This window comes from Notolabrus celidotus, chromosome 5, assembly GCF_009762535.1.
Source record: "Notolabrus celidotus isolate fNotCel1 chromosome 5, fNotCel1.pri, whole genome shotgun sequence".
Classification (NCBI taxonomy): domain Eukaryota; kingdom Metazoa; phylum Chordata; class Actinopteri; order Labriformes; family Labridae; genus Notolabrus; species Notolabrus celidotus.
In genome coordinates, this window is record NC_048276.1 from 32,776,118 (window position 1) to 32,801,002 (window position 24,885).

Genomic DNA, 24,885 nt, shown 5'->3' on the forward strand with positions numbered 1-24,885 from the left:
GTTCTTTTAGTGTTTGGTTCACTTTCTGTAATCCAGCGTGTCTACAGTGTGACTTCCGTCTGCTCACCTCAGGTCTTCCAGGAGGTCACACTCTGTCTGGTGTTTGATTTGTAATCTGCTCATCTGCTCTGCATGAGTGTGTTTCAGCTCCTGGGTGACCCGGACCTGTTGGGAAGGAAAGACTAGTTTAAAAGAAAGAATCAGGAGGGTTACAACTCTCTTTTTTTTTTTCAGCTCTTACAGACACATGAAGAGGATTCATTCACGCTGTATAACTCTCCTCTCCTCTGTAACTAATGAGAGGCAGGCCTGCTGATTCAGCTGAGCGTTCAGTGCAAAGTGAAAATGAGCTCATCATCATGCTGTGTTTCTAATCTGCTGTTTGATAGGTTAAGAAGTGCAGCTCAGGTGTCATTACCTGGATCTATTTATATAATAGAAGGGCGTTTGATCAATTTCTGAGCCTAAGGATGTTGATATTGTTTTGGTTTTATTATTTTCTAAAATCATTGTTGATATTGAATTATTGAAAAAAACAACATTCTCAGTCTCTTTTAAACTTTATAAACAAAACAACAATAGAGGAACTAAAAACTGATTCAGCCCCAGAGTAGTTTCATCAGTCTTTCTCGGGCTATTTATATTTAAACAATCTGTTTCATAAATATTTACAGCAGCTGATGGTGTATGCGTTATTATTATTTTGCAGATCCAAAAACTTTTCTACCCACTACTTTTTAAAACATTTCTCATTGTATACATACTGCCAAAAATAGAGAGGGGAAAAGTTTTTGGAACTTTTATTTTACTAGGTTAAGTGACAAGTTATGAAGTTGTTATTTTAAACTTTCTGTTTTTGTTTATTCAAATGATTTTATTTACATTTTCTCACTTGATTGCTTGTTTCCATCAGTTATAGGCTAATCCCCTTTCTTCTATTTTGTTGTTTTGCCCTCACCTGATGATGTGACACTGATGAGATGATGACTGGTAGCCACACACTTTTTAAGTAGTCTAGCCCGATGAAGGTCTAGCACCGAAACGTTGGCATTAAACTCTTTTATATGCAAGTTGTCTTTCATATCTTGCAACTCGTATTTTGTGAGCTTCTTCTCACTTCTCCCCTGCGCTCCTGTCTTTTGAAGTTGACGTGCAAAGCCTTTCTTCTTTTTGGAATTATTATTGTGTAAAATAAACAACAGTGAGTGTGTTTGCAGTGATGATTGATTACGCTTGAAAATTAGACGCCGAACTCAGAGATGTGTGTTAATAGTTTTTGGATGCATATCTCTGGAATAGAGTCATACAAAATATGAGGATGAGCTGCAGATTAAACCTGTGAGGAAATATTTATCATTAATCTGTAGTCTTTAAATATAATATAGAGAGGCATTACAGTGTATTACAGAGAGTGAAAATACAATCCAAAAACTGATGGGTGCAGAATTATTGTCTTCATGGCTCGGGTTGACGGTGAACCCAGAAAAATATGGTCACAACCTCGCTTTAAGTTATTCTCATAAAATACAGGAAATAACACTTTTGTGACATCTTCATAAAAAGGTTTAATTACTCAAAATAAGGAAATCCCTAATGTCACAGAATAAGATGCCATTGTTGTTGGATATCAAACTAATATTCTATTTTCTGGATCATAATTCATATGTAAAGTGAAATAATTACTACAGACTGTTCTGCTACAGTATGAATATGTGCTTATATGTGTATATGTGTGTAAGTAGGTATTTACACTCTACCATTCAAAAGTTTGGACACACCTTCTCATTCAATGTTTTTTATTTATTTTAATTATTTTCAACATTGTAGATTAATACTGAAGACATCCAAACTATAAAATAATCTGGTTTTGCCATAATCTGGATTACAACAGTAGTCAAATAGGGCTATCTATTGTGTACTAACCCTACCTCTGAACAACACAACTGATGGTCTCAAACACATTAAGAAGGCAAGTCATTCTACAAATGAACCCTTGACAAGCGATTAAGTCTTTGCTTACTTCATTGCCAGCTGTACTACATGTATTAATTCTTTTTTTGTGTGGAGATTGGTTTTGTACCTATGTTTCTGTTTTTTCTTTTTGTTTCTTTTTTTTGTTTTTTACATGAACTTATGTCAAGCTATGGGCTCCAGCTGAGGTACTGCATCTGAAAGATAGAGAGGGTGGAGTATGATATGATAAAAGTATGATAAAAAAGTTTATGGACTTTGTTTTTGTGTGTAATTGTCCATACAAAATGTTAAATCTGTTTATCTGTGTGTATGTTAAATCCGTCTTGTTCCGTTTGTTGTTTTTTTGTTTAGGTGGTCTACTTTGTAACTGTTGTGTGTACAAGGGGATCACCTTGTTGTGTGTCACTTTGGTGTAACACACTTGAAAAATAAAGTTTGAAAAAAAAGAATATCACCAGATCTCAAATTAAGCATAAGTGATAATTGAGAACTTAATATGAGGTTCAAGCGAGTACAATTTTCACATCTGCTCCATTAAGTTAGTGTTAAGCAATACTTAACTTCTTCAGTAACTTTAGTCTGCAGGACGATATCTTTCCCTCACATTCAGATCTAAGTAGAGGTCTTAAAGTTAGAGGTCTGTCCCTCTGGGCTTTGTATTGACGATAAACAGCATTTAGGAAGTGCAGCATCCTGATCACATTCCTGATACCTGAGGTGATGTCAAGAGGAAGAGTGAGCAATGTTAGAATTTGATATTGCAACTTCAATGGATACGCCTCTGCATCGACAGCATTTTGATGTGTTTGTCCATCAAGTAAAAATAGATTAAACATAGTTATTTAATTGTATATGTGAGTAAAGTGGGGGTTAATCTCAAGAAGCTCAAGTTGTATCACTTCAACCTTATTTATAGGTGATCCAAATGTCTTCTGACACATAATTCAGATGAATAAATCCTTAATCAATCCATTTGCAAGGAGAAAATCTAAAAACATCTCTGTCTTCAGGCAGTGAAAATGTTCTGGGGAAGAAGTGGTCAATGTTCTCTGCTGCTGAGCAATGTTTTTGAAATATGATCCCCCATGAACATTTTTTTCACATCCAGGCAGACTGTGCCAAGTTTGAGTTTGAACGCTTATTTCTCAAACTAACACCAAAAACACACTTCTTTACAGCTGTATGTGATGTTTTAGATGAAGTCTTTGTACACTTTCTGACAGCAACAGTTGTTTTACTTCCCTTAAAAACAAAATGCACCAAAGCACGTTCAGAAATCTGTCAATTCACTGTCCCGGAGCTCCTGGAGAACTTTAACACAAGAACAGGGAGCTTTTTGAAGACATGTGGCTCCACTTTGAAAATCGGCTTGATAAAAACAGTAAACTACACTTCATTTTAAAGGTATTTGTACTTTTATTATCTTGCAGAACTCTCCTAGTTTGTCTCGGAGTCGCAGTTGGACCAGAGGGACCAGGACTGATATTTGATTGAACTTAAGACTGGCTTCATAAATCACCACAACACCCATGTAACGTGAACATTGGCTTCACTTTAACTTTAAATGTGTTACAGGCGGCTTCTCGTCAGTACTGAACTATTAATACTGTGACATTTCAAAGTCTTTGGTTTGGAGGAGTCCCCGACCGAGGGAGAGCGGGGCACGATCACAGGCTATTCTCCCTAAAAACTGAACCACATGGACCCTTTTCCACAGGTTTTCCTCCATCGCTGCACTTTAAACAAACATTCAAGCAGACTAGACTTGTGCGACGACAAACTAGTGCATGTTTAACCAAGAAAAAGTGTTGAATTCGTCGTTTAAAGCAGCCGAGCAGCAACAAAGCGTACATTTCCAACCATTAAATATGCAGCACTTCGGCCGAGAACGTTTCCAGACGCTCCAACCTTCAACGGGAACAAACTCACCTTTCTCGGAGGAGGCTGCATCCTTATTTACTGACATAAAAACTACAAAAAGACGAAAGTGTATCTGGAAAAAAAGTTGATGCTAAATGTTCCGAACAAACGAAATCAGAAGAAGTGTATTTGAGCCCGGGTCAAGCGGCCATAGTGAGTCCAGTAGATTGTAAGTTGAGTCCCGTTGAAAACACTGTGGCCCCAGGGAACAGAAAACACACGCGTCAAGCGAACACACAGGAGGACACTTCCGGCCTGCTTTTCAAAATAAAATAACACCATCAACTACTTCCGCCCGTGATCATCAAAATAAAAGCAGAAACTCAAAATCTTATGACCGTCAGAATAATTGAACCAGCTAATGTTCTTGTTTTTAGTGTTGCATTTTACATGGGGTGAATTTTCCTTTCATTTAATAGTATAAATCTGAAAATTTGTATAACTGTTTCTTTTTTTTTTGTTTGTGTGATGGTATAACTATTTCTTATTTTCTACTTGTGTGCCTTTTTTTGTATTTTTACTTTTACATGTTCAAAATAAAGACATCAAATCAAATCAAATACTGAAGTTGTCCAATAAGGATCCAAATATAAACAAAGCATTGTTATTGTTTTTAAAGTTAGAAAATTGTCCACAAGTGTTTATTATTTATGTCGCATCTGGACTAATCTTTGGTGGAAGTATCACAAAGTAGATGTGATGTGGGTTATACATGATAAAATAATGGTTAATTGTTGTTTTAAAACAGAATTGAATATAATTTATCTTTTGACTGTCAGAAGAATTGAACCATCTAATGTTTTTGATTTTATTGTGGAAATTTACATTTAGGGATTTTTTCTTTTATTCAATATTATGAATTTGAAAAGACTAATGTTGTCCAATAAAACAAATACCCTGACCACAGAAAAGTACAGAAACCATAAAAGAACATGATTAACTATATTTTATTTTCTCAGTTTTCTCGAGATATTAAGTTAATTTTGTCGTCATCTCGAGAAAACAAAGCTTTGTTGTCTTGAGATGATGAGAAAAACAAGTCAAGAAGATAAGATGTATTCAATAATGTTACTTAAGGGCTTATGTACTAAACATAGAAGGAGCACATTTATACATATGTAACCAATGAACTTCAGATAATAGGAAAGGCCTGTTATCAGTTTCTTTAATTGTTTTGTTTTTTCGTATTTTTCAAAATTTTTGTTTATAAAATGTTGCTTCAGTAAAGAATAAAAAGACATTTTGTTATAAGACATTTATCCCACAGGTTGAAGATCCAAAACACAAAAACAAGCCTAGTTCTCTGGATAGACAAGATGAATTATCCTATTATCAGGGGGAAAATAAAATTGAGTTCTTGAGATAACGACAAAATTAACTCGTTATCTCAAGAAAATTGGGAAAATAAAATGTATTTAATCATGTCATTTTAGGGCTTTGGTAGAAAAGGTCTTTAGCCTTTTTTAATTATGACGTTGCACATACTTCTCTTTTTGAATCCTCAAAGAATTTAGCATGGATGATCCAAATATAAACAGAGCACTGTTGTTGTTGTTGTTGTTGTTGTTGTTGTTGTTGTTGTTGTTGTTGTTGTTGTTGTTGTTGTTGTTGTTGTTGTTGTTGAAAAACTGCACACAAGGGTTTAACATCTGTACCACACTTTGGTGGAACTATTAAAAAGTAGATGTGATGTGGGTTATAAATAATAAAAGTATGGTTAATGGTTATATTAAGATAGCATGGATATTATTGAATCAGCAGCCTAATGCTTTATCACAATGACAGTATATCTTGCTTTTAACATAACAGTGATTGTGGGATGAGCTCTGATCTTATTGTACTTAAGACAGTATAACATTGTGCATGGTACAGCTGATGGGGCAGCCGAAAATATTCCTATAATAGAATGAATTAGTGCTTTTAATAAAAAAAATATTAGATTAAAAGTGTGTGATTGATCTGAAAATAGTATAATGTGCAGGTAGCAATATGTGGGGATCAGATTGGACACATTTCAATGCAGTGTATTGTGAATCTAATAAAATGAGAACTGATGAAATAAACAGAAGTAAACAAGGAAGTCAAATTTAATTGAATGTGCACTGTGATCATTTTATTAGCTAGAATGTGGAACTTATTTTCCATTCAATGCCAATCTCTATAAACCATCTTTAACAGTCAGCCCTCTAGTGGCCATGTCATTCATGTACAAAGTGTGATTGCTGGTGATGTGGGGATGCGTGCCTCTCACAACTTTTGCTTTGTGTTATGAGTCTCTTATGCACATTGTCTATTGATAAGCAAGATATTTGTTAATTCAAGCCGAAGACACTGTTTACTCACTAACTTCTCTCCTCCAAAATTCCAGAGTGAAAACATTTGATGAAGTCATTCACCTGAAAGTGAAAACATTACCATTTCAACCATCAAAGGTTTGATTCAAACCTGTGCTTCTCAAGTATATAAACATTTTATCCCATAGTTGTTTTTCATTCACAACAAATAATGAGCTTTGGCTTTAAAAGCCAAAAGTCACAAACTATTTTCTAGTACAGGCCAGATAAATGATGTTGTGTTGTTTGACAGAAAGCTTTTGAGACTACTTTAACTGTATTGAAACTGAGTTTATGATGTGCTAAATTTACTTTGTGTGGTGTTAGTTTCAATATTAACACTAACGGCTGACAAAATACTTAGTGCGGAGACAGAATTAGTGTCAATATTTGTAAAAATATCCAACCATCCATTCAAAGTAGGGAACAGACTGAGGGCTTTATCTTGAGGCCTTAGTTTGAAGACAGTCTCAGAGTTCAATTCTACATTTTGACCTACATGATTATGTTAATTAGAGCTTATACATTACACTAGACATTTTTGTGTTATTAAATTGGATAAAAAAATCAAAAAGCCTTCAACTTGGAAACTATCAGAATAAGCTCCAGAGAGCGGACATCTTTCAACAATGATACATTGATAACTCCGTGCTCTCAATATAGAACAGAGACAAGGTCTAAATAAGCAATCTGCAACTAATCAACCTTCGCATTATGCACACAGCTTTGTGTGACATTCATAATCTACCAAATACAAACAGGAGCTCCATTATAGACGTGATCTTCACCCCCTCATCATCTCAAACAGCTTCTAAAATCTGATTTCCCCTGCTGCCCTTTACACGACATGTAGAAACCTGTTGTAAGTACAGGCTGATAAGTCTACCCACATTTCATTGTATGTGTTCCTCTAATTATGCCCAGCTTCCTCCCAGCCTGCCTGTTATTGTATTGGCATCCTGAACTGGTCTAAAGACTGATCAAAGATTAACAAAGGGGAAATACATGTCGTAGTTAAACAAGTCCTACAGGGGTAATGACATGAAAAGTAAAACTCTTACTGACACAAAGGGCTGGATTGTGTCCTTTTTTGTCAAATTTATATCAACAAACGCCTCTTCTTTAACAACACCTAATATTCCAATATTTTAAGTTTGGAAATCCATCAAAATCCATCTTAGCTCTGAACTGACCACTGACTGCTAGATATCCAAGCATTTCGACTCACCACTATTAAACTGATGAATTTCTACCATGCGTCATGTGCAGCTGTGGTGGATGACAACATATTTGAATACCTCGCTTATCAGAAAGGCAAATCATGGGAAAGAATGTAAACAATGTTGGCTGAGTGCTGTTTGAAATATTACATCATCACTTCTCACCAGAAGACATGGATACAACTATCAGGGGAGGGACAAACCAGAATGAAGCATGTTTTGAATGCTTTTGTGTAAGAGTGAGTGATTTTATATTGGAGTATTACACGGCTGTGTAAAGTACTTGATTCTGATTGGTCATTACATAGCAACGTTCCATAGCAGCCTGTTGTCATGAAGAACAGACCATTGCTAGTACTTTGGCATATCAATCCTCACAGTTCGGTTCATTTAACGTTTGCTCGCTTATGATGGGAAAGCTCAGGAGTGTCACCAGGAATTCTGGGCCCCCTGAAAAGATATCTCAGTGGGCCCCATCACCACGGCCAACCCTACAAAGTATGACATTGCTGCTATAATACTGGTTTATTTGCACTAAACAAAAATATATGCTTAAAACTATCCTGGTTAACTGACTCAAATCTAAGCTACATATCAATATTGTTTCATTTTTTACAATTACTTCAAATGTAACTGCACAATATTGACCGTCAGACTGTCCACCTCTTTAAACAAGATTATTTGAAGCCAAGTGACTTGTTGATTAACAACAAGGGGGCATTATTTGGTATAATTTAACCTCATGAAGTCAAATTAAACTCTAAATACCTACAATCAAATTCAGCCACACTTGATGCTATGAAAATATGACAATTCCCCACTTTAGGCATGGCATCTCATGGAGCCGGAAAGAAATTCCAAAAAGGAATTCTGAATGTTTGTTTATATACTCAGACAATTTTAGTTATCTTATTGCAGTTATAACAAAAGAAAAGAAAAGCGTATAGAAAACACATTTTATTTCAGGCCCATTAAGGGCCCCCCTCCCCACTTAGGCCCTAGGTAGTCAGTCCAACTTTTCCCCCCACTACGACGCCCCTGGGAAAGCTTATTAACTATGAACTAAACTAAACTAAGTCATTAGTTGAGGGGTTAAATTCTCATTTATTACACGCTTAACACGTTACAACATTTGACCAAGACAGACAAACAAAATAAACAGGTTTAAAAAAATGTTGATTTCTGCCCCACTTTCTTTAACGCTTACTTTTGGCTTAACTTTGCAGCCTCCAAGACTGAGAGGGAAAATTGTACCCAAACGTCGTAGTCCAACCTCTGATTGGCTCCTATTTTATACAGTCTATGATTGGCTCTCTGCGGTCACATGAGGAGAAACAGCCTCCATCTTTAACAATGTTAAGTCAGTGAGAACAAAGCTAAACTTCCCAGGCAGATTTTCAGAATAAAACGCATCACGTTTTGATGTGGGCCAATTTCTGCCTGAACAAGCTGCCACAAACTGAAAGAGTAAAGCAATGCAGGTTTATTTAAGTAGTAGTAACAAGATGTTTCAAAGGGCTTCACACAAGACATTAAAATAACCATTACAGAAAATACATATTAAGAAAGACATTTAAGAATAATTAAACCAAGAAAAACAAAGCAAAGAGGAAATTAAAACAGGAGAAAAAGAAGAAGAGTGAGCCGTAAAAAAAATAAAACCTTTCCTATTCTTAGGTGTATATTTACAAAACTAGTCAATACTTTTAATATATTTATTTAAAATACAGTTTAAGCTTTCGTCATTGATAGAAGGCTTAAGTTCTAGTCTTTTTCATTTATATGGCCCATTGTCCCTGTTCAATGGACCAAATGAAGCCCATCTATCACCAGTGGAGACAAGAACTTTGACCTGATGTCACCTGAATGGCTTTCAAAAGAAATATCTCCTGAAAACATTTATTTGCGTGTGTTCAATCCAGGCTCAATACTTAATTTTACATTACAACGACAATAATCAAAGTCCCTTAGATTCTCTTAACACCAACTTTAATTATATATCTTTTATATATATTATTTACATAATAAAGGAACTCTCGTTTATAATTATTGCATCATTTAAATTCCCTTGAGCATTTCAATTGACCTCAAAATATCACAGCAATTGCTGTTTTAGTTAATCATTTCTTTTATCGACAGAAAATAACAAGCTATGCAGATATTTTAGTTAGCCTCTGACTGTTTTTTAAGCATTTTCAGGGGGAAGATTTGCAATGCATCACTGATTTTCATGTTTTGAATGTATACCTTTCTATCTTAGACTTTGAATACTTGCCATTATTTCATCCCCGAATTAGATGTGACGTCTCGTTTGTCTAGAAGCCAAAGATCTTTGGTTGCGCAGTTAAGATTTGGTATTCTTCCTCTGGCCACTGAGGTCGGTTGATTTAAAAATATCCCAGAAGAAAAAAGACTCTGTGAGATGTGTGATTTCATTGAAGTGGAGTCCCATTTTCTTTTGTACTATACAAATTATAATGACCTCAGAGAAAGATTGTTTCAAGAAATTGCCTGCAAAAAGCCTGAAATATTGTGATGGACAGATGTGCAAAAACTAAATTTGTTGTTTAATTTTGACGTGTTCAAACTAGCTCATTTTGTATCAAAAGCCTGGAAAAGAAGACAATATTGACAATTTTTAAGTAGTGTGCTTTTTTATTTGTATTATTTTCTTTCATTCTGTTATGATTTTCTCCCTCAGTTTCCTCACAATGAATGATCGTGCTGTGCACTCTGACCCTGGACTGCACAAATGTATGCTGTCTTGTAAATCCATGCGGGCTGGTCATATGACTGTATGCATGACACAATAATAAAATAAAAACTTCAAACTTCAAACTATGTAAGTTTATCCGAAAAAAAAAAAAATCAAAGCAATGAAAAATAACTAGTAACATCCCTAAAAGATGTTTACAGAAGACTGACCTGTTTATAGGAATTATTGAACGATGGAACATTACCAAACATGTGCTTTTATTTTGAAGGATTGCACATCTTAACCTCCTTTTCCGGTATTTATTTGCCTCACTTTGCTGTTTTGACTCTGGTATCAGTTGACCTCGCTGTCAAGTTACAGATTTAATTGCACACATTAGATACACGACATGTTAGTTTTTTCACACAGTTGTTGTTTTTGTTTGCACGGAGAATAGTCCCGTGAGCTCACAGACATGTCCACGTGGCGCAGGCTGCAGGTAAAGGCGCGGACAGCTCGTGGATTCCTCACCTCAGGACTGGTGACAGAGAGGCACACATGGCTGTACGGACACACACCTTTATGTCAAACCTTCAGTACAGGCACACCTCTGCGGAATGACTTCTTTAAAGGTGGGAAACATTATGAGAAATGTCAGAAAAGTGTCGTAATGCAAAACTGCAATAACAAGCAAATTATGTCGACATCCCATTAAAAAAAAAACCAGAAGTTATATTATGATCTGTTTGTTTACAAGTGTTAGTAACATGAACGTCCCAGCTCAAACTCACTCATGAACTGTGAAAGGTCTCTCTACTATTCGGCTTACATGTTTTCTCCCAAAACATCTTCATTTTTAAAAGGTCGGTGTTTCGGTTTAAAGTGTGACCCTGTTAACTGGCGACTTGCAGTTGTATACGTCTGTGGTTGTCGTACAACAGCTGTGTCTTCGTTAAGTCTTTTATTATTGCTGACATATCTGTTGAGTTTGTTTTGACATGATGAGGGAAATGTAAACCAGGGGGCACCCATCAGAACTCTGTCAGGGTCTCATCAGTTGTTGTAACTAGACCTGGGCGATATTGAAAAATATGTTAGCACAATAACATTTTTCATATCAGTCGATATTGATAAGTATCACGATAAATATCAAATCATTATACCATTTAAATTTAAAAGCTGATTTTTAAAAGTTTAAAGGTGACATATCATGCGAAATTGACTTTTTAATGGTTCTCTACCTGAAATATGTGTCCCTGGCATGTCTACAAACCCCCCGAGAATGAAAAAAATCCATTCTGCCCCTGTTCTGATTTCTCCACCTTTCTGTAAATGTGTGTGAAACGAGCTGTTTCAGACTTCCGTGTTTTTGTTACGTAACAACAATATCCGGTCTGTCACGGAGTCAGAGCTCAGAGCTTGTTCAGCCCATAGACTGTATAAAATAATACTGAATCCCCCCTCTGTTTTTCATTACCTGCACAAATGTGTGCTAACAAGGAGCTTAGGAGGGAGGCATGCTAGTTGTAGGCTGTCTTAATAAACACAAAGGTTGGTTTTACTCCCCACGTCTGCAGATTTGAAGATCTAGTGGATGATTTTTATTTATCATGGATAAGTGCTAGCGCTAGTTAGCATAGCTACATAGCTACATGTCGTAGCTGTAGCTGTGTACCAAGACACACGTCTACATACTGACAAATAAAACAACAAGAAACAGAATCTGTGACAAATCCTTCAGAAAAGGTCCCGCTGCCTTTCTGGCAGAGGTCGGTTTTACTCCCCACGTCTGCAGATTTGAAGATCTAGTGGATGATTTTTATTTGTCATGGATAAGTGCTAGCGCTAATTAGCAAAGCCACATAGCTACATGTTCATAGTTGTAGCTGTGTACCAGGACACACGTCGACATACTGACAAATAAAACAACAAGAAACACAGAATCTGTGACCAATCCTTCAGAAAGGTCCTGCTGCCTTTCTGGCAGAGGTCGGTTTTACTCCCCAGGCCTGCAGATTTGAAGATCTAGTGGATGATTTTTATTTATCATGGATAAGTGCCAGCGCTAGTTAGCATAGCCACATAGCTACATGTTCGTAGCTGTGTACCAAGACACACGTCTACATACTGATAAATAAAACAACAAGAAACACTAAATCTGTGACCAATCGTTCAGAAAGGTCCTACTACAGGCGCCTCTCCGTCAGGATCAGATTCAGAGGGTTGAAGTAACGTGATCTCTGAGCAGCCGTGTATATTCAGCCAACATGTAAACATTAGATCAAAGTGCTGGACAGCCGAGACCACACCCACTTCCGGAGGGGGCGTGGTCAGAGAGAAAACAGAGTGTTCTGAGGAGGACTGAAGAAGAGGGCTTTTCAGGCAGACCAAAATCTGATTTCAAAGTGTTTTTTTGAGCATAAACTTTAAAGACATGTTTTGGGGACCTCTTAGAACAATATATATTGATGAAAAAAGCGTGATATGTCACCTTTAAGAAATATATTTTGAAAGAATTTTGTTCCTTTAGAGTTCTTTTAAGGGAATTTTATGTCTTTTAAAATATGTTTTATTTCTTTATCTTGACTTGTGTGTTTTTATGATCTGCCTGTTTTATTTTGCTGCCCATGTAAAGCACTTTGTAACCTGGTTTTGAAAGGTGCTCTACAAATAAAATTATTTATTATTATTATTATTATTATTATTATTATTATCCAGCAAGCTATGAATTCCAATCGCTCTCGTCAGCTCTGACCAATCAGAGCCACTCTCCTGATTGGTCCTCCTACATTGTCCTGATTGAGCCCGCACTACCTGTTTGTGGACAGGGCTTACAGGAGCAGAGGAGAGGGAAAGGGGTGTAGTGAGAGGGAAATTTGGTGTGGAGGGTTAGTGTTGACATTCGAAATCTCTCTCTGAACCGATGTTTCTTCCAGGACTACCAACAGCAGCTTTAATAAAGATAGATGTAAATTGGATTAATGGTCAGAAGAGTTTGGAATTTGGCATGACGTAAGGAAAAGCAGAAAAATAGTATCTGGTTCTTTCTATCATTAAATATTAGATTATCATCCACAAAGTTCCCAATAAAGAAACACATACAAAACAAACCAGTGTGCACGATCAATTTCCATCAAAAATGCTAAAGTACTCCATGAACAATATCTCAGTCTTATTTATAAAGATATTAATTTACCCAATTTCATTACTTAAACAAATTATCTAATTATGCATTGTTGATGGCACAATATAACAAGCGCTAATATCTGTATACCATTGTTGTATAATCCTGTGAATGCCAATAAGAAATGAAAAAAGTTTTTAAAAATGTAAGCTGATTTTGTAAGCTCCAATTTGAGCCCATGTAAATATTTCAAATGGTCACTCACTTCTAAAAAATAAATAAATGAAAATTATAGTCGTAAAATAAAATTTGTTAAAATTAGTTTCAAATATTAAAAGAAAAAGTTAACTAACATAGTCCAAGCAACAGACCATACTTACATAATCATACAAAAACATGTACACACACAGATGTGCGTGTTAATTCTAAAGACCGAATAATTTTGATATTTGAGGAACTTCTGTCACAGAATTGTTGAGTGTCAGCTGAGCTTTCTAAAAGGTCTAGAGTTGTAAGAATTAAGTGAAACCTGCAGAGTAATGATCGAATAAATTCAAGTTTCATCTTTTTCTGCTCAGATCTGGAGGCCCAGCTGGCAGCCATGAGGAAGAAGGCGGCAGACGCTCTGCCGGGGAGCAGCTGGACCCCCTTCGATATCAACCCGAACCTCCCGCCGGAGAGGGCCGACATCGTGATAGTAGGAGGGGGTGTGATGGGCTGGTCCATCGCCTACTGGCTGAAGCAGAAGGAGATGATGCGAGGAGGAGTACGAGTTGTAGTGGTGGAGAAGGATCCAACGGTGAGGGAGAGATCGGAAAAATAGGATTCTTGTTTTTGTCTGAATCCTTAGTGATGTTAATTCTTCCTCCTGAATGTCTCTCTCCAGTACTCACGGGCGTCCACGGTTCTTTCAGCCGGGGGAATCAGACAACAGTTCTCCTTACCCGAGAACATCCACCTTTCTCTGGCCTCTGCACACTTCATGAGGAACATCAATGTAAGTCACCACAACCTGATGACAGACAGATGACCTCCGGGGTGTTATTTGACAAACGATCAATACCACTCTCATATTTGTGAAATATCAAAGTAAATTATTTGAAGGACGGTTTCTTGCAGCATGTTGTAGAATTAGCAGTGTGTTGTAGTTTCTTGCAGCTTTACCCAGACAACACATGGTTAGTTTAGGTTAGCTGAAATATGTGTTTGTTAATGAGTGTTGACACACCTCTGCGTCCTCTCAGGAACACCTCGGTGTGTTGAATGAAGACCCGGTTGACCTGCAGTTCAACCATTCAGGATACCTCTTCCTGGCCAGCGAGGACGTGGCTCACATCATGGAGGAGAACTACAACACCCAGAGGTGTTTGTCACTTGTTGTTCAGTAAAAAATGTGTAGTATTAATTCTCGCTCCTCCTGTAGAAAGTTTCTAATAAATGATCTTATTTATGATTCTAGGGACGCTGGAGCCAAAGTTAGACTTCTGTCTCCAACACAGCTGAAGGAGAAATTCCCGTGGATCAATACAGACAGTGTGGCGCTCGCTTCATACGGTGAGAACAGATAATGAACAAGTTAATGTGTAATCACTCCTTCATGAACGATTCACCGGGCATTCATCAGGCAGATGCACACTGAGGCAGTAGAATGAGTATTATACAAACTAAGGTTACCAACAGGTTCAATCCTTTGATACTTTTCTATGCCATGAGATTTAAAACAACATACAATCTGTTAGTTTTACAGCTCATAGTACCCTAAAGTACAGAAGCTTTAAACAAACTGCAGATCTGCATTATAATTTCAACCTTGAAGCTAATGCAGGGAAAAGAGAGAGAGCAGAGATGGTTGAGTGACGTAAAGAAGAAGTGAAGAGAGGGAGTGTTTTTAAAGAAAACAAAGCAGGGAAACCAAACATGAGACATATTTCTTTGATTGTTTGTCAGGCAAACATGTAGGGGAGTATTTTTCTCACGCTGTAAGACATCCTGATTGAATAAAACAAGGAGCTATCTTCACGGTGACATCATTCAGAAGTATGATTTATTAACATTTGACAGATTTCTTTGTTTTGCATCACCACAATGTGAGTCACTCTGCAGGAACAATGTTAGTGAGACCAGAGAGTCTGCATGAGGGGACTGCTCAGCCAAATTCAAGAAAAGTGCTTTTGGAAAATCTGCATCAACGTTAGAGCTGCAGAAAAGTTCAGAGACGGCACAAGCTTCAGTGTTCTTATTACAAAACTTAAATCTTTGCTCAGGGCGAACCAGACATGATCACTGAGAAAAGCTTTGTATGCGGCAGCCTTAAAGAGAGTGTAATGTAATTTGATATATGTTGTTTATGTGTGATGTACAACTGTTTGTATTGTTTTCAGTTTTTTGAATACTGTCTAGAGCTGAACGATTAATTGCATTTGCAATAAAGTCACGATATGATAACACGTGGTTTCTAACCGCAAAGGCTGCGATTTGACTGCCCAAGGTGACTTGGAGCGGAGCATAGCAGAGCAGGGAGAGAAGTCAACATTGCTCTTTAACCTGTCGCACAATGTCCCTGGCTCCACAGAAACTGACACTGCAGAAAGTTTAGCACCAACGAGGGGCAGCACGTCAGTTGTGTGAATTTACCTTGGCTATAAAAAAAGAAGATGGTATTGTGCAGAACCTGCGAACGTTTTCCATGTCAAAAACAATGCCAAATGCGTTTATCTCTAAGTCAAAATTTCCTTCACGACACACTGTACATAACTGTAGTATTAAACAGCTACAGATCATATTGAGGTATTCAAACCGTTAACACGCTGAATATCAACGTGAGGAGCAGGCTTAGAAACAATCTCTGCAGACACAGAGTCATAGAGGGAAGACTCAGACTACAACATGTGGATTTACTGCAACAGGACAACTGAACAGAATCATATTTTAGACTCACAGTGTCCAGTTTTCTTACTACTCGTTCTTATTGAGAAAAATAAGCATGTGTACGTTGGGAGGTGTCAGCCAGGAGCACAACCGGGTCATAATCAGTCCGGTGGTGGTGGAGAAAAAAAGAGACCTGTCAGTCAGCTGCAGCCCCCAGCTGAGCGCCTCCGCTGTGTGCAGTCAGCTGATTCACATCCAAACATGCTTTAAACTTAAAACACTTGTTTGGCAGAATTTTGTTAAGTTGTTGTGGTGAACGCTTACAAGACTGCAAGTCAGTGTAAGTTTAGTAAGTTAACAACTGTGATTGCAGTAGATAAATAAACTGTCTTTCATATTAATTCAACGCTTTGTTTGCCTTTTATCTTAATATAAGTCTAGCCTATAAGAAAGAACAATTCAATCTGATATCTAAAATTGTTCAGCCCTAATACTGTCTTTCTTTCTTTGTATTGTATGTTTTAGATCTTTCTGCGGAGAGAACACCGATGTAAATGGTCTTTATAGCTTACTCTGGCTCAGCAGCTGTGTTATGCATGGTCCCTGTTTAATATCAGAAATAACAGGCCGTTGCTATTGTCACGGCAACACAACCCTGGCACGAGCTCGGTCTAGGGCATCCAAGCGTTGGTTGCCTGTGCCATATTAAAGAAGGAATCAGGTGGCTGTCGAGCAAAAGGCAAAGGGAAAAGGCGGTCCTTACCTGTGCCGACTTCTTTCCAGAACACCATTCACGGCTCCGGGACCAGCTCACGCTGCTTCCTTCTCGTCACCCCTCAGGGTTTCAGATGACAGTTCATATTTAAGGTGACATATATAACACACGACAAAACTCAACGGAAAAAGGGGAAACTTCACAAGAATGTCTTTCCACGGCTTCTGACAACGGCGTCTCTTTCTTCTCGCTCCTCCAGCAGGTGTCTGCCTGAGCTAATCAAGACCACAGCGTTACCGTCTCATTGATAAATTGGTCACGTGACCAGGGAGGTCCGCCCACCTGTAGCTCGACAGCCACACCCCCATACTCTGGACAGTGTTGCCGCAACACTATAGAGTATTGACCAATCAAAATCAAGTATTTAACACACAACAGCATAACGAAAAAGGGAGTTAATATCAACATTTATTGACCCTCGAGTCAATCAAAGATATTCTGACAATTTATAGAAGAAGAGAAGGATCTGTAAATGTAACAGGAAAGCTTTTAAAAGATGTTAAATATTTTGGTGGTGGGTTCATCTCTTCAGTCAAAGTACGTCTCAGTGTGCTGTTTGTGTTTGAAAATGTTTTGCATCAGCTCCTTCTTCAACACCACTAACTTTGAATCTGTTGTTCACCCTGAACCCGCAGGGTTGGAGAACGAGGGCTCGTTCGACCCGTGGACTCTGCTTAACGCCTTCAGGAGGAAGGCCATGTCTCTGGGAGTCATTCAGTGCTGCGGAGAAGTTACAGGTCTGTCACCTGATCCTGCTCCAGAAACATCCAGATGTAACCTGTTCCCCCCCTGACTTTGTTAAAATATCACATCTTGTACTAAGTGACAGACACAGAGCACCAACATGTTAACCAACAACACATCTCAACGAGTATAAAACACCTGGCTGTTCTAAAACATGTTGGTTTTGTTCCACTGTGAAGCTAACACACTCACAAAACTCTGACCCTGTTCATGTCTGATTACATTTCATTACTTCCAGACCACTGAGTTAAACATAATGCTAAGAGTTTGTTGTGCTGAGCAAGAACACATGGATTCAATCAACATCTGCACCACTGTTCATTCATCCGAATAGATATATTATTATTATTATGTCTCTGAAAAAACAGACCATGTTCTCTTTATATCCCACAGCATAAAATAAACGAAATAAACAAAGTAAATTATTTGTAGTATAAAAATAGGGAGAAAATGATAGGAATAGGAATAAGGAATAAATGATGAAGAAATTGTGTAAAAAGTTCTGATGGAAGAACATTAAATAATTATGTGTTTTATTAAAACTTAATAAGAACAGATGAATGTTAGCTCTAAGTATTTTTTGTTTACATCCCCGACACAAGTAAAAAATAAATAAATACAAAAGTAAAGAAATGTTCAGGTTCAAATGTTTCTTCTGAATCGTACTTATATTTTCAGTGGAGCTGTTTATCATCATTGTCTGATGTAATTTTGTCTTTCAAGATGTTTACCATTTACAATTCTTCTTTAAAAAGAATCATTAAGGAACACTGCATATATTTTAGTGTTTTTGTATGCATACACATCAAATAAACATGAAGTATGAAATCATGTTTTGAAAGTCTCAGGTCATAAAAAACTCTTTAACTTTCATGTTTGTACTTTCAAGAGCTCATACATTTAACACGAACACTCAGAACATTTCACAGGCATGTTTGAAGACCTCATCAAATCGCCCCGTCCAGAGATCGTTTGTTCTGCTTTGGAAAACTGTTCAGTTTTCTCTCTTTGAGCCTTTAAAAGCCTTGCATTTGATTTTGAAAAGGGCACAGCAACCTTGCTTAACGTATCCACAGCAAAATAAAAACACGGAAAACAGGAGAGAGAAAAAAGAGGGGGCAGAGTTAGAGTTAGTGCCTCTCTACTATTAGTCTACCAAGATCTTATTATTAGTGGGTCTTCCCACGGAGTATATGTTGAATTTAGGAGACTTTCCTTTCACCAAGACTGAAAGTTTCATATTTTTGGTCTTGTGTCTTTGTGCTTTTGATTTACAGTGATGAGTCTTTAAAACATGTTAAAAGTGGACCCACAAACACTAAAAGTTGTCACCATGCAGTGTCCTCTTTCCTCTATGAGTGAACACAGAATGCTGTTGTTGATCCACAGGGTGTTAATCGTCATGTATATTGTTTTAATGTTTCTTTATCTTCTGCAGGAATGGACTTTAGATCACACGTGATGACGACCACTGAAGGTGAACGATTAGAGCTGAGGAGAATTGGATCTGTCAAAGTGAGTGAGGCTGCAGTGTTGAAAATGACTCCAAGTTAGGGATAGACCGATTATTGGCCGGGCCGATTATCAGCGCCGATATTCAGCATTTTGATACATATCGGCATTGGCCTTTTTTAAAAGTCCGACAGCTGATCAATTTAAAACTGGGTTATTTTGGCTCAAAATTCTCTGAATCACGTGGCAGAAATGACACCATCTGCAGAAACCGTAGCCTAGCTTGTGTTCCATTTCTCCTGCAGTTTCTCATCACAGGAGACGAGCTGAGCAGCATCTGTTGTGGCCCCACAATTACTAGTGATTTAAAACTCATAACCCCACTTCAAAAACACTGAAATACCCCCATAAAACAAAGATAAGTGAAAGATTAACATTTCGGTTATATTGACATTTTGGAAAACTTTATTTACTATAGAAAACTTTAGAGAGATATTTATTTGTTTATGTTTTCATTTATTTTTTTAAGACATGCTGCTGAGCCTGAGAGCTCCCTGCACTGTTTGTTAGAATTTTAAAACAAAGATGTCTATTGTCTAAGATAAAAAAAAAAACTTTAACATGTTGCAAATCTGAAAAGCTGTTTAATAAACATATGCTTAAAGGCATTTAAACAAAGCTAATTGTTGGAGTTTGTATTATTCAAAATGTTGACGTCAATATTTCCCCTTTTACTGCAAAATAATTTCGGCTCCAAATATCGGTTATCGGCCTCCTTGACTACTAATAATCGGTATCAGCCCTGAAAAAACCATATCGGTCTATCTCTACTCCAAGTATTAAAAGATTTTCAGATTCTCGTACTTTACTCAAGTATTTCTGGTAACCAGACTGAGTACAGACTCTGTGTGTTGTAGCTGATGGGATTGTGTGTTGTGTGGAGCAGGTGCAGATGCCGAACAGTCTGGAGTACCAGCCGGTGGAGTGTGCCATTGTTGTGAATGCAGCAGGAGCCTTTTCTGGTAAACTGGCAGAGATGGTGGGAATCGGCCTCGGCACCAAAGACACCATCGCTGGAATCCCACTGCCCGTCGAGCCTCGTAAAAGGCAAGTGGCAGATTTTCCCTTTTTAAAGACAAAAAGTCTGAAAAACTTCTGACAGATATCAACTCTGCTGTGAAAGCAACATTACTGCCTCACAGCGAGCAGATCGTTTGTGTTCTGACAGTTTAATTTGGACGATGAAGTCCAGTTAATTAGAAAACTGACAGTCTGTGTTTTTTAGTCTATGCTTGAATGACTTTAAATTAAGGGTGTTCATTTCAAATTAAGTTGAAAGGTGAAACTTATTTGTAAGTCTTGTTTTAATATGTGAAAGACAGCATGCTTTTATCAGAATCGGAATCAGATCAGAAATACTTTTTTATCCCGGGGGGGAAATTCAGTTAATATATTCAGTTTTAGTCTGAAACTTATTTTATGACTACAGAATCTGTGTTTGATAAAAATCTGCAAGGTATTCTTTTACATGACAAACACAAATTATAAAAGTCAATAATCATAAGTCTGAAAGCACAACAAAATCAAAAAATTAAAATCATACAATAAATGTTTTAATCAGTCAAAAACAAAAAGGATGTTTATAGATTCAGATGTGCAAAGAAATCCAAAGACTGCTCTTATCTCAACTCAGATCGATGGAGATACTTTATGAAAATGTTTAAGATTAGGAATCAGTGTCAGGTCCTGAGCCTAAGCTTGAATCAAGTAACAACCTCCAGAGTTAAAACATGGAGTCAATGAGGTAAAAGAGCAAAAACTGTAGTTCCTGAAGTGTCCACTTGAGGCTGCAAAATAAAAGGAGCCCCCTTTAAGGCTCATGTTTAAAACAGAAATGAACATGCTTACAGTCTGGGTCCATGTAGCTTAGGTCTTTATTCCTAAACACAGTACATGGAGTGTATTTTTTCTGATAATACAAAGGGTAGAAAGGATATGGAGCCAGTTTGGCTCAGTTTGGAGAGCAGGTGCCCCATGTACAGAGGCCACAGTCAACAGTCCATAGTCCACAGTCCACCTGGTTGTAGGATCGATTTCCAGTCCCAGCAAGATTTGGTGCATGTCGTCCTCTCTTTTTCTCCCCACATTTCCTGTCTCTCTCTCTGTCCTACCAAATATAAGATGTATGTGACTCTTTTCCAGGTATGTGTATGTGGTCCACTGTCCTGACGGTCCGGGTCTCGACACTCCTTTCCTGATCGATTACTCTGGCGTTTACTTCAGGAGAGAGGGGTTAGGTGGGAACTACATCGCTGGAGCTTCACCTGAGGAGGTTTGTGATTGGTCCAAACCGTTTGCCTGATTCATTTTTCTATTTTAAAGAAACAAACTCATTCAAAGATACACGTGTTTGATTCTCAGTCAGAAGAGCCGGACACCAGTGACCTGGAGGTGGATCACAAGTTCTTTGAGGAAAAAGTTTGGCCCAGTTTGGCTCTTCGTGTTCCTGCATTTGAGAAACTAAAGGTATGGTTATGGATATTTTTTTAACTCAGTAATCTTTCTACAATTTCTTAGAGAAGGGACCATGAAGAGAGAGAGGAATGCTCAGGGTTTGAGGGCTTTCTGTTTTTCTTTCATGGTCAGATCACTCTTTCTAGGTGTTGTTATAATCTGTGTGTTATGTTGATTTCCCCTCCAGGCCACAAAAAGAAATCTGATCAGATTAAAAATATCATATTTGATCAAAACTTGAAAACTGGTTGTAAGAAAGGATTACTAAATCAGGTTAGATTTGGAAATTCAGTCTTGGTTTTTGCTCCTGAATCGCCCCCGTGTCATTGTCGATAAAAAAAAAAAAGAGTTAAGGTAATGAACAAATCAACTTAATCGTAAAATGATTTCACTTAAAAGTTGGTAAGACCAGTTGTAAATCATTCAATTAGTTGGGTTTTGCAGTTTGCTTGGAATTTGGCGCCCCCTATGGCCCTTTACGTATTGGTATGAAGTCCATTTCAGGGAACAGGTAATCCAGATTTGGTACACGTCTGTATCTGGGTAAAGTTGATCCAGTCAAGTTTGTCTGGATTACCTGAGCCCAGATAGAACATAGAAGTTGGCTTTGACACACTTATAGGATAGTAAATTACTTTATTTGCGTAAAATCAGACCGGTTAGCTTCAACATATCCTGAGTCATTACTTTCTTTTCCTCCGCCAGGTGACCAGCGCGTGGGCCGGTTTCTATGACTACAACTCCTTCGACCAGAATGGCATCATCGGCATGCACCCGCTCGTCAACAACATGTTTTTCGCCACCGGTTTCAGTGGACACGGCCTGCAGCACTCCCCCGCGGTAGGGCGTGCCGTGGCAGAGCTGATCTTGGATGGGAACTTCAAAACTTTGGACTTAAGCGGACTCGGCTTCAGACGAATCATGACCCAGGAGCCGATGCTGGAGAGGAACATCGTGTAGAGGAGCTCGGACATTTCACACATTTGATCCTGAGACAGATTTATACCAAGTCCAGATTACCAGTGTTCTAACAGAGATGATGCAGTACTTACTCTGTCCACAGGGGGCACCAAAATCCAGATGAACCTCAAGATCCTGACATTTAATTTAGTTGAATATTTTATGTTTGGTATGAGCAGTTAAGTTATTATTATTGTTCCTTTTTTTAACAACCTTGTTTTAAGATTTGATTCAGTCTTTCCTTTCAAACAAACCAACAGAACTGAACACGTTTACCCCAAAATGACATCTTTTAAATCATCCATTAACTCTTTCTGAGAGGGAGAATCCCCTCTCTGCATCCGTTACAACTGTTTTTGTATCATCTATCCCGGGCTCAATCCTAACAGAAATATGTAAAGGTGCACTCTGATTACCTGTCTTACCTTGGCGTCCTCAGTAGCGACATCATTGTAGAGGATAAGAGACTGAAGAGGACTTTGAGAAAAAAGAGAGGATGAGTGGATGAGTGTTTAACAATCAGCTGGTCTTCTTGATTTGTGATGATCTTAAATCAAACACCTGACAACTCATCCTGAGGTCTTGAGCTGCCTTTAGAGGATGGCTTAGTGAAGGAGGAGCTTCCTGAAGGAGGGAAATGTTGATACAAACTGGAAAAAGAAGCAGCATCTATTCTGACAACCCTTTTCTGAAAACGTGTGGGTGATACAGTTTGTATACAAACATTAATGATTGTCTCATGGAGCATGATGTCTGTGTTAATCTAAACAATTCATATTTGATCAGTAATGAATATTTTTAAAGAAGAGTGTGACTGTGTTTGGTCATCATTTCTTGTCTCCATCGGGTGTCAGCGCTCTCACAGATCAGACATCACATCCTGTTTTCAGTTCACATGGTTACAATCATACAACAAAAACACAGCTCCTGCCTGCGGTAAAGAAAAGGCTCTACATAAATGAATCTGATTTGTACCGTAACATTTATTTTCACATTTAAACAGCAACGATCACTTCCCTGTCTTCTTTCTTACATCGCTCTACAGACTCTTATAAGAGGTAGTATCACTGTTGTCATGAATGGAGCCTGGGTCTGTTGAACATGGCAATGCTCAATAGGTTGTGTATTAATAAGGAGGTTCTGCTTGTGGATATGTTGGGCGGTGAGAACTGGCATAGAGGGGGGTGACTCTGGGACCCCAGAGCTAAGCGCTCTCTGTCAGCCTCTGTAGCTCTTGCTGCCCATTCATCCGATCTGCTCCAGGCTATGGGGGACATGAGGAGCCGTTTGGCAGGCTACAAAACGTATCAGTAGAGGGCGTTACAGGGGTGGGTTTCTTCACTGAGCGCCCATCCTTCCTATCAAAGCACAAGTATGAGTGTTTATTTCAAATTAAAGCCACTGAATCCTGTGCAAGAATTGTGCAACTTACAAGAATTTTAAAATAGATAATATCAGTTAAAACAATGGAGTGGCTCCTCTGCCCTTCTCTCTGACTCTTTCTGGATGCTTTAAGAAGTTGTCAACTCAAATGTTTGAGTCTCAGTTTCACAAATCTTTTTTTAAAAATCCTTTTTTATGTAGAGTTTGAATAAATAATAACTGTGTTAATAACAATGAACACAAACTACAAACATTTAATTAAATGTACAACCTGCAATCTGAAATGTTCATGTTAATTTTAATTCATCCCACAAGGAATCTCATAATATAAATATGTTGTAAATATATAACTTTTAAATGATTGTTTGGGGTTAACTTGTGTTTCTCTTTTAGTGGATTGCTTCATGATAATCTGGATCATGTATGGAGAGCAGGTCATTATGCAAATTAGATTCAACCGCTCACCATCCATGATCCCGTCATTCACAGTTTTGCACTGACAGCTGGAGAAACCAGAGCACGGAGGTGTTGTTGAGAAACTGTGCAGCAGAGGGAGCCATATTTCAGTGGGGGATTTTCTCATATCCACAGTATGAAGCATCAACACGTCATTATTTTTTAGGTGAGCTGAGTAAAAAGGACGTGTACGCCAAAACTAGTGATTACAAGCTTGAGCCAGAAATGGACGAGGGCCAAGATGAAAGAAAGTTAATACTCTTTAAGTCATAATAATTAAAAAAACTCAACTCTTCGAGTTCATAATGAGAGCTGTTGAAGTTAAAGGTCATAACATGAGACATAAAAGCCTCTTATTTAAAGATGCCTTTTCAATACTAAAGCTCTTTAAGGTTCAGGATTAATGAGGTGCATGCATATGTAAGTTCTCTGTCTGCTGGTTTAGGCTGTGAGGTTATTTAAAAGTT

At 37.8% G+C, this 24,885-nt stretch overlaps 2 protein-coding genes across 3 annotated transcripts in view; one reads left to right on the forward strand and one right to left on the reverse strand.

Annotated features, from left to right (window-relative positions):
* The window catches only part of LOC117813176 (F-BAR and double SH3 domains protein 2-like), a 34,531-nt gene extending 30,401 nt beyond the window's left edge, over positions 1-4,130 (reverse strand). The window contains exons 1-2 of the mRNA XM_034684298.1: positions 3,904-4,130; positions 68-165 (exon numbers count right to left, since the gene is read on the reverse strand). Of these exons, the coding sequence (XP_034540189.1) occupies positions 68-165; positions 3,904-3,924 (119 nt within the window). The 5' untranslated portion in view covers positions 3,925-4,130. The remainder of the gene's footprint in view (positions 1-67; positions 166-3,903) is intronic.
* A 6,336-nt stretch (positions 4,131-10,466) lies between these two features.
* On the forward strand, positions 10,467-23,398 carry foxred1 (FAD-dependent oxidoreductase domain containing 1). Of its 2 annotated transcripts, XR_004631278.1 has the most exons (12): positions 10,467-10,774; positions 13,845-14,065; positions 14,153-14,263; positions 14,511-14,629; positions 14,726-14,820; positions 17,545-17,646; positions 19,092-19,168; positions 20,052-20,212; positions 21,308-21,437; positions 21,527-21,631; positions 22,325-22,980; positions 23,159-23,398. XR_004631278.1 is itself a non-coding variant. In XM_034683824.1 (11 exons), exons 1-11 carry the CDS (start codon positions 10,618-10,620, stop codon positions 22,577-22,579), a joined length of 1,533 nt encoding a protein of 510 aa, XP_034539715.1. In that variant the 5' UTR covers positions 10,467-10,617; the 3' UTR covers positions 22,580-23,398. The 2 variants fall into 2 exon arrangements, 1 of the variants encoding a protein (XP_034539715.1); XM_034683824.1 differs by having other exon boundaries at positions 22,325-23,398.
* Positions 23,399-24,885: the final 1,487 nt, after the last annotated feature.

Coding starts and splice junctions, on each gene's coding strand:
- foxred1 (XM_034683824.1), top strand. CDS start 10,618: ATGTCCACGTGGCGCAGGCTGCAGGTAAAGGCGCGGACAGCTCGTGGA. Junction 10,775..13,844: donor GCGGAATGACTTCTTTAAAG/GTGGGAAACATT, acceptor TTTTCTGCTCAG/ATCTGGAGGCCCAGCTGGCA. Junction 14,264..14,510: donor ACTTCATGAGGAACATCAAT/GTAAGTCACCAC, acceptor GCGTCCTCTCAG/GAACACCTCGGTGTGTTGAA.